General features: G+C 40.7%; 1 protein-coding gene across 1 annotated transcript; it reads left to right on the top strand.

Moving 5' to 3' along the window:
- Nucleotides 1–3,456: 3,456 nt before the first annotated feature.
- On the top strand, nt 3,457–9,810 carry LOC142611962 (uncharacterized). Its single transcript, XM_075784105.1, has 4 exons — nt 3,457–5,445; nt 5,536–8,020; nt 8,306–8,796; nt 9,766–9,810. The coding sequence occupies exons 1-4, from the start codon at nt 3,457–3,459 to the stop codon at nt 9,808–9,810; spliced, it is 5,010 nt and encodes a 1,669-aa protein (XP_075640220.1).
- Nucleotides 9,811–10,487: the final 677 nt, after the last annotated feature.

Here is a 10,487-nt window from a genome sequence, read left to right as displayed (position 1 = left end):
TCTACTAGATTTGAACCAAATTGTTGATTATAAGACCAACAAAGAAAGTAAAATAATATAGGTTCCAGTTAGCTTAATTAGTAAAGTCTCTGATGGTTATATAAAAGATTTGAGGTTCAATTCCCGCTTACACCAAAAATTGATTGGTATCTTGGTCTGATGATAATGAGTTATCATCAAGAGTGGATGTCATAGGTTAAAACTCTAAAAAAAAAAAAAAATTGAACTCAAATTTACTCTGTACAGTTGTTGGTATACCAATAGTCACCACGATGATGAGCTTAAAAACAAAAGATTGTATGTACTACTACTATGTAGTCGTGGGATGAATATGTAATTGGCCCACAATCTGTAGGAAGTAATTAAAAATATATAGGGCACAAAACCAAAGCATAAGTATAAACATGTCAAAATAAACATATTTCGGAGAGAAATATATGAGAAAGTATAATCTATTATAAGTATATGAGTCTTTCTTTCACAACTGAGTGAGACCCACCAGCTATGAGGGAGAGGACTCATAACAAGATATATTTTTCCTTTATCTAGATCATGTTGGTTGAGACTTTAATTCCATCATCATTATTTTAGCTTATAGGGATTAAAAATTTAAAACAAATATTCCATCTAGTACTAGATTTGCAATTCATCCCAAAAAAAAAAAAACCCTTCGAGTACTTTTTACACGTAAGATGACCCAACTTACCAAACAATCAGATTTTGAAATTTTTAGCACATTCAAAATAAACACAAACATAAAAGATAGGTCCATCTTCCATTTATCAAGAACTTTCAATTGCAAATCAGATGGAGAGAAAGGTTCACCTAACAATTGGTTCCCAAAAAAAAAAAAAACACAAATCCTTGACATATACAGTATAAGACAAATAGCAAGTCAACTGTCAACCTAATATTGCGGGTTGATTAAAGAGAAAAGGAAAAAAAATAAAACAATGTTAGAAATCAAATTTCACTAATTATTTTCAATGCACCAAATATGCAGACAATCATGAAGGTAGAGATGTGATATGAATCGCATACAATTATTTTATCTTTTGAGAATCTAATCGCAACAATTAATAATAATTGTCCTTTTTGGCAGAATAATTAACAATTATGACTTATGTCACCAAATTAATCCAATATTGCGTATGTCACCAATCAATTAGAATTGAAAAAAGGATTGCATCTCTCATTGCACATTGTAATTCATTACGCAACAAGATAATTTGGTATTTCAGAATCACCAATTTTTATTTATGGGGACACCAATTTATGGGGATTCTCAAAAAAAAAAAAATTATTTATAGGTTGTTAATTTATTTATGGGTTGTGTTAATAGGCACAGTAAGGTGTCTGTTAATAACAAATTTTTTATAATTTTTTATAGCATTAATTTACTTTTTACAATTTTTTATTCTTTTTAATAATTTTTTAATAGTTTTTTTTAATCATTTTTAGTAACATTTTTAATAACTTTTTATTAACACAATTCATTAAAAAAGAATCTTAACAAACGCCACACTTGTTAACATTTCCCTTTATTTTTTACAGTAATATATTAAAAACAGGAGGGGAAGTGAAAGCTGTAGTTCTTTCTTTCATATGAAAGTGAAACCCCTTGTATTTAAACTTCTGACATATAATAACATTTTGATAACATCTGTATCAATCAAAGAGGGGAAGTGGGGGGACCATGTGAGCCGTACGAAAACTAGAATTGGTTCCCAGATAAGACTAAAAGTATAGATGAAAAGTCTACTTCAAATATCCAAATATATCGAAAGGTTTTAGTATCCAAATGGTAATCTTTCAATTGAATCAGACCCACTTTTGCACATAGATTCAGAGAACTTCATTGGCTATTTGATGGCGAAGCTTATAACTGTCCTGACTTCTGACTTCTGACTTCTGAGCCCTGAGCAACAATATTTATTCATTCAAATCCGTTGCACAAGTACCCCAACTCATATTAGCTGCAGACAATCAGTTGGCAATTTTCGGAATTACAGGCATTGAAGGTGTCAATAATTAAAAGGTTCTGTGTTGACATGGCATTCATTAATAAATTATTTTATGAAAATGTGGATATAATTTTTATGAAAAATATAAAAAAAATTAAAGAATTAATTGTATTTTTCCTTTTTTTTAATATTTTAACATTATTTTCTAAACAAATTCTCTTAAAATATTTATTAACAAAATCCATAATTAAAACTAAATGTCAGTGATTTGTGAAGACCCCACCATTAATATTGCTTACTATATATTAGCAAAATACTTAATATTGCTTACTATGCTTAATTGCATCAATTGCTTTAGCCATTAGCTAGCAAAATAGGAAATGTCAATAGAGATGTGCAGCCAACCCACTGAGTAGCTAAAATCGATCTGATCCAATCCAACTTGCCAGGTTGAGTTGGTTTTTAGGAATTGGTGGGTTGGGTTGGGTTGGATTGTTAAAATCTTTTTTGCAGTAAGTCTAGATTTAGTGTAGATCAGCAAATTCACAAATCCACCAACCCTAACCTAGCCCACCTATATTTAAAAAATATATTATATGATTCTATTATTTACTTTTTTGCTTATCAATTGAGTTGGGATAGAACTATATAATATCCTACTAATTATAGAATAATAAAACTAGTTCATATTTATTGTGTTTCTCAACTAAGTTGAGATAGAGCAATTTGATATCTTACTAACTAAATGAAATGTCATTTGATTTTTTTATTATTAATATTTGTGTTGGTTTGATGCACTACCAGTATAAATATGTTGTTATTTGTATTGGTTTTAACTTTGAAGCACTAATAAAAAAAGTTTGTGTTGAATTGGTGATGTGCTCAAGTTTATTTTAGCTTATAAATTGTTCTTATTTGTGTTGATATTGTATTTGTGAGGTTCCGAGGACCCAGGAACCCGAAGACCCGAGGAAAAGAAGGCCGACAAGCATTAAGCAAGATGAAGTAAAGGAGAAAGGGAAGTTACCTGTAGATACCCGAAGATGATGTGGCATGGGCACTGCTGACATAAGGGTTACAAGTATCCGAAGGTGGCAGGCTAATTTAGAAGGTTGCATTAAATGCCCAGCAACAACCATTCTGGCCGCATTAATTGGAGGATACCAACTCAATCCATTGCATTAATGTGGACATGACCTGAACAGTGCTGAATGCAAAGTTAGAACCCTGCTCCATTACCGACAAACAGATGTCAAAGGGAAAAGCATAGTAGATTGTGAGGTGTAAGGCCACGATGAAAGGGACAAACGATATAAATAAGGGGCAGGACACTACGGAAAGGGGACTTTTGTTGTTGGACCCTCTCTACCAAATTTATTGTATAAGGATCTTTGATCAATAAACGAAGAAGAGGAAGTTAAATAAGTTTGTGAATTCTCAGGTCCTTACAATTGGCGCCGTTTGTGGGAACAACAACGTAGTATAGGAATAGATGGCTGAAACGTACCTAGAAGGGGAGGAATCAGTAAGTTCACGAAGCAGGGACGTAGCGGTAAGTCTTCAGCGTGACAAAGGGAAGGGACATACCTCAGAGGTGGTGAGAGCACATGATGGCGGTCAGGGGGCTGAGCGACAATCACTGACTGAGGAATATATGTCTCGTGACGTGGTATTGCAACAGATGCAATCTGAAATAGCTTATCTATGCAAGTGCATGGATAGTAGGAAGCGGAGGCGTAAAAGTACTGCTAGCTCTTCCAGTGACAGTTCGGGAGCAAACCTCAGAGGAAGGGTTCCCCCAGTACTCGAACCTACTTGGAGTGGTACCCGTGGCGGTGTGTCTTCGGACGTTAGGGCAAAACAGCAGAAGGAGATTAGGATGCCTGATACAGATGGGATATATCGTGATGACGGGAGCGATGCAATGGGTAAAGCCCTGAGGCAAATTTCCAAATCCCCTTTTGCGGCCAGGATAAATAGGACAAAGCTACCTCGTAGGTTTTCACAGCCCATCTTTACTATGTATAACGGGAGGACTGACCCTGTAGAGCATGTTAGTCATTTTAGTCAGAAGATGGCCGTTTATTCGAATAATGAGGCATTGATGTGCAGAGTTTTTCCCTCCAGTTTGGGGGCCGTGGCTATGAGGTGGTTTGTTGCCTTAGCAGAAGGTTCTCTGAGGTCTTTTGAGGAGTTGACTAGGGCATTTGGAGCAAGGTTCATAACTTGTACTAGGATTCCAAAACCCTTGGATGCTCTATTGTCTATGACTATGAGGGAAGGGGAAACACTTAAAACTTATTCTGACCGATATTGGGAAACGTATAATGAAATTGATGGGGATGTGGAAGATGTAGCCGTGAGGACTTTCAAGGTGGGTCTTCCCGCGGAGCATGGGTTAAGGAGGTCTTTGACAATGAAGGCTGCGATAGATATGCGTCAGCTCATGGACCGGATAGATAAGTATAAACGGGTGGAAGAAGATCAAATGCAGAGCAAAGCAAAAATGAAGGGGTACCTGGAGAAAAAGGATCTTCGAGTAGGAGGGTTTCAAGGTAGTCGGCCTAGACGAGACTTTCCAAGCTATCCGAGGACCGCCGAGTCTCCTCTAGTTAACTCATTATTTAAGGAACCCGTGCATCACATACTGGAGAAAATTCGGCATGAGCCATATTTTAGGCCACCTAACAAGATGAGTGGAGATGCATCTACGAGAAATCAAAACCTCCACTGCCATTACCACCAGGATAAGGGACACATTACGGAGGATTTCCGGACGTTGCGCGATCATCTGAATCACTTGATTAAGGCTAGAAAGATCAATCACTTATTGGTTAATCCGGACGAGAAGAGGGGCCAGCAAGGCACTCGGAAATATTGGGGTCAGGCCCCTCAACCATCTCTAGGTACTATTAACGTCATCTTGGCCCAGCCGAGAGGAGAATTGGGGCAACCTTCTCGGGTCATGACCGTTCAAAACAAGTGTGGGAATGAGGGCATAGAGGAGAGTCATCAAGCAAATAAAAGAATGAGGTCCTCGGCGACGCCCACATTGGGATTTTCTGATAAGGATAAAGAAGGCACGTTTCAACCTCACGATGACGCCCTGGTCGTTACGGTGCGTATTGGGGGATACGATGTGAAACGGGTCTTGGTGGACGATGGAAGTGGTGCCGAGATTATGTATCCGGACCTATTCAATGGGTTAAAGTTGAAACAAAAGGATTTGGAAAAGTACGACCATCCGTTGGTCGGTTTTGATGGAAACCAGGTGATACCGCGGGGAATGATTAGGTTGCCTGTGCAGGTGGAGGGTTCTGAAGTGCAGGTAAACTTCATAGTTGTTATGGCATACTCTCCTTACACGGCCATTTTGGCTAGACCTTGGTTGCATGCAATGGAGGCAGTTTCATCTACTTTACATGTAATGGTGAAGTACCCTGTGCGAGGAAGCGTGGGAATATTACATGGCAGTCAAATGGTAGCCAGGCAATGTCTAACATCTGCCACTATCCGAACAGGCCGAGGATCATTGGAAGGGGACTATCTTGAGACATCATAGCAATTAAAGGAGACTGTTCGGGAAGTCGGCCTAAATGAGGATGAAGGCTCTGCTGAGCAGCTAACCAAGATAGTTATTGGGGTAGATGAAGAAAAATATTTTCAGGTCGGATCTAAGCTGCCGGTACGGGAAAGAGAAGAATTGGTCCAATTCTTGCGGGATAATATTGATGTTTTTGCATGGACGACTTATGACGTACCAGGAATTAATCCAGAAGTTATCTGCCATCATTTGAATATTAACCCCCATGCGACGCCTAGACAACAGCCTCCTCGGCGAGCATCTCAAGAGCACGCCGAAGCAGTTAAGGAGGAAGTTAGTAAGCTAAAGCAAGCCGGGGCGATCAAGGAGATCTTCTATCCTGAATGGCTGGCCAATACTGTCGTGGTAAAAAAGAAGAATGGAAAATGGAGAGTTTGTATTGACTTTACAGATTTGAATAAGGCATGCCCCAAGGATCCTTTCCCTATACCCAGAATTGATCAACTGGTGGATGCAACTGTGGGGCACCCCCGAATGAGCTTCTTGGACGCATTCCAGGGGTATCATCAAATCCCTTTGTCATTGAATGATCAGGAGAAAATAGCTTTTCGTGCCCCTAATGGTAACTACCATTACCGAGTGATGCCCTTTGGCTTAAAGAATGCAAGGTCCACTTATCAACGAATGGTGACCAGAATGTTTGATGCGCAATTGGGGCGTAATATGGAAGCGTATATCGATGACATGGTCATTAAAAGTAAGAGAACAGAAGACCATTTGGCAGATTTACAGGAGACCTTCTCGGTGTTAAGAAAGTATAAATTACGCTTGAATGCATCAAAATGTTCCTTTGGAGTGGGATCGGGAAAGTTTTTAGGGTACATGATTACTCATCGGGGAATTGAAGTTAATCCTGATCAAATTAAGGCTGTCTTAGGCTTGCATCCCCCTCAGAATCCGAAAGAGGTGCAGAAGTTAGCAGGTATGATTGCAGCCTTGAACAGGTTTATATCTCGGTCCGCAGACAGGTGCCGCCCATTTTATCGCCTTTTGCACAAATGGAAAGATTTCCAGTGGACTAGTGAATGCGACTTGGCCTTTGAAGACTTAAAACAATACCTGTCCAGACCACCGATATTATCAACGCCCGAGAAGGAAGAAGTGTTATATGCTTACCTAGCTGTCACGAATCACTCCGTAAGTCTTGTCTTAGTACGGAATGATGATGGGGTCCAGAAACCGATATATTATGTCAGCAAGTCTTTACAGGAAGTAGAACAATGGTACCTACTTTTGGAAAAGGCGCTTCTAGCCGTGGTGCATGCGACAAGGAAATTGCCCCATTACTTCCAAGCTCACACCGTAGTAATACTCACACAATTGCCTTTGCAAGCTATCGTGAGGAAGTCGGATTACACGGGTCGGGTAGCAAAGTGGGGAACCAAACTGGGAGCTTATGACATCAAGTATATGCCTCGGACAGCTGTTAAAGGGCAAATCCTTGCCGACTTCGTGGCCGAGTTCACGGAATGTCAGGTTAACCACGGAGGTACCATGATGACAATAATGTCCATTGGGCTGGAAAAAGTCACTCCCTGGGAAGTCTACACGGATGGGGCGTCAAATCGAAAGGGAGCCGGGATTGGAGTCGTGCTAATATCTCCTGAAAAGCTAGTCATTGAAAAGTCATTGAGGTTGGGATTCTCAGCCACTAATAATGAGGCCGAGTACGAGGCTCTCTTAGTGGGCGCCCAAATGGTTAAACACTTGGGAGGAAAGGTAGTGAGATTGTATTGTGATTCCCGATTGGTAGTAGGGCAAGTAAATGGGGAGTTTGAGGCAAAAGATGAGCGAATGAAAAGCTATCTCAAACGAGTTCAAGGGGTGTTGGGTTTGTTTGAAAGTTTCAAGGTACAACAAGTTCCAAGGGGACATAATTCTCATGCTGACTCATTAGCAATGTTAGCCACTTCACTGGGTTCAAAGTTACCACGTATGGTCATGGTGGAGGATTTACTGTCCTCTAGCTTGACCAACATCTCAGCAGTACGGATTCACAGCGTTCATGTTGGTCCAAGTTGGATGGACCCAATTGTAACTTTCTTGCAGCACGGAACACTACCTGAAGATAGAACAATGGCCGAGAAGGTACGAAGAAGCGCTCCCCGTTACTGGCTATCAGAGGAGCAAAAACTCTATAGACGTTCCTACACAGGGCCGTACCTGCTTTGCGTACATCCTGAAGCCGTGAAACCTTTGCTGGAGGAATTGCATGAAGGTGTGTGTGGGAGTCATACTGGAGGAAGATCATTAGCTCATAGAGCCATGACCCAAGGGTATTGGTGGCCGAGCATGCAGAGAACCTCTCAAGATTATGCCAAGAAATGTGATCAATGTCAAAGGTTTGCGCCTAGCATACATCAACCTGGAGGTAACTTAAACCCGTTATCCAGCCCATGGCCCTTCGCTAAGTGGGGTTTAGATATCGTCGGACCTTTCCCTCGGGCACCAGGTAATAGGAGATGGCTCATTGTCGGCATAGATTACTTCACGAAATGGGTGGAGGCCGAGCCATTAGCCAATATTAGGGATGTGGATGTGAAGAAGTTTATCTGGAAAAATATTATAATTCGCTTCGGAGTCCCTCATACTTTGATTTCTGATAATGGGCTTCAATTTGATAGTAAGGCTTTCCGGCGATACTGCGCAGAAATGGGAATAAGAAATGGATATTCAACACCGTCCTATCCTCAAGGAAATGGTCAGGCCGAAGCAACAAATAAAGTTATCTTGGCAGGTTTGAAGAAACGGTTGGATGATGCTAAAGGAGGCTGGGTAGAAGAATTGCCTCATGTATTATGGGCTTATCGCACTACGCCCCGAAGATCAACAGGCGAGACTCCCTTTTCAATGACGTACGGAATGGAAGCTATAATACCATTAGAATCGGGCTTTCCCACCCTGAAGTCTGACCAGTACGATAAAGCGAGCAATCATGAGAGGATGTATGATTGTTTGAATACTATTGAGGAAAGGAGAGAGGTAGCCAATGTGAAAATGGGCAGTTATCAGCAAAAGCTCAAGCAGACGTACGACAAGGGAGTTAGATCCAGACCTCTAGTACCAGGTGATTTGGTGCTAAGAAAGGTAGTGGGGGTAGAAAAAAATCCTGCTTGGGGAAAGTTGGGTCCTAATTGGGAGGGGCCGTATAAAATTACCTCATTAGCAGGAATAGAGGCTTATCGTCTAGAAGATTTGGATGGAAGGGTGATTCCTCGCCCTTGGAATGTAAATAACTTAAGACGTTATTATTATTAAGAAAAGAATTCCCTTTTGTGCGTGGATTCCATTCGTATCAATTCTGCATCATTTGCAAACATTCAAGTGTTAAACTGACCTTAGTTCTTGTTCGGCTCCTCGGGCCACAAGTCTAAGAGAAATTAACCACTAGCAAACATTCAAGTGTTAAACTGACCTTAGTTCTTGTTCGGCTCCTCGGGCCACAAGTCTAAGAAAAATTAACCACTTGCAAACATTCAAGTGTTAAACTGACCTTAATTCTTGTTCGGCTCCTCGGGCCACAAGTCTAAGAGAAATTAACCACCTGCAAACATTCAAGTGTTAAACTGACCTTAGTTCTTGTTCGGCTCCTCGGGCCACAAGTCTAAGAGAAATTAACCACTTGCAAACATTCAAGTGTTAAACTGACCTTAATTCTTGTTCGGCTCCTCGGGCCACAAGTCTAAGAGAAATTAACCACTTGCAAACATTCAAGTGTTAAACTGACCTTAGTTCTTGTTCGGCTCCTCGGACCACAAGTCTAAGAGAAATTAATCACTTGCAAACATTCACGTGTTAGACTGATCTTAGTTCTTGTTCGGCTCCTCGGGCCACAAGTCTAGGAGAAATTAACCCCTGGCAAAATGTAAGGGCTAAATTGATTTTTGCTCTTCTCTGGTTCCTCGGACCATAACTCAACAATTGTAAATCCAACAAGATCACGGCTAAGGAATCTCAAACATCTAGAGCATTAGCATGAAACAAATCATTAAGCCTTGTCGCTCAGTATCATATTGAATCTCAAACTTTCCTTTTTAAACGTCGAAAAAGGTCAAGGGGAGAAATTATGGTGCCCAGGTTAAACCTTTTGTGTTCCTTAAAGTCACAAGTATAATGAACAACGTTGTAGTAATGTTATGATTGTTAGTTCAAGTGAGTTTTTATCTGGATGCATATAAAATGACAAATAAATGGCAGCGCATTGTAATAAGACTTGTATATGAAACAGAAGAAAAAAGCTAAATTTGAATTCCTTAACAAATATTTGTTACAAAACTGGGACAATCATAGCCCCTTACATCCGTAAAAAAAAAAAAGAGCAAAGAAAGCAACAGCAGAAACAAAAAGAAGAAGGAGACAATCTCGATAGAATGACTAAGCAGCAGGTTGCTTGTCCTTTCTTTTCTCTGGTTCTTTATCTTTTTTCTTCTTTTTTGGCTCTTCAGCCGCATCAGCCACATCCCCTTCAGTTACTTTTTCCACGGGCTGAGCTGTGGGAGAAGGGCCTTTTGAGGCTGCTGCATCAGAAGAGTCAGGAGCAGGGATAGGCTCAACTGGTTCACTTGGTGGCATGGGGGGAGCAGGAGCAAGTTGTAGTGCTGAGGGGTAGTAAACACTGTCTGGAGCCCGAAGTTCAGCATCGGTAGCTACCCCAGCAGCGTCCAAGGCATGACCCCATACCTCCAAGCAAAACGCCCTGGCAACCCCTTTGAGTTGGGCGGTCAAGCTATCCGAAGCCTTTTTCATTCCCGCATCGTATGCTGCTTGTTCCGCTACGGCCTGCTCCTGTTCCTTGGCAACCAGTTTCTCTTGCGCTTGCTTAAGCTCAACAACGGTTAGAGCAAGTCTACTTTGTGCTTGCTTTTGAGCCTCAAGAGCAAAGTTTGCTTGAGACTCATAGCTTTTTAGTGCCGACTCAG

This window comes from Castanea sativa, chromosome 10 (assembly GCF_040712315.1).
Source record: "Castanea sativa cultivar Marrone di Chiusa Pesio chromosome 10, ASM4071231v1".
In the NCBI taxonomy this organism is placed as follows: Eukaryota; Viridiplantae; Streptophyta; class Magnoliopsida; order Fagales; family Fagaceae; genus Castanea; species Castanea sativa.
Note: the sequence above shows the minus strand (reverse complement) of the source record. Positions and strands in the feature narration are given on the sequence as shown.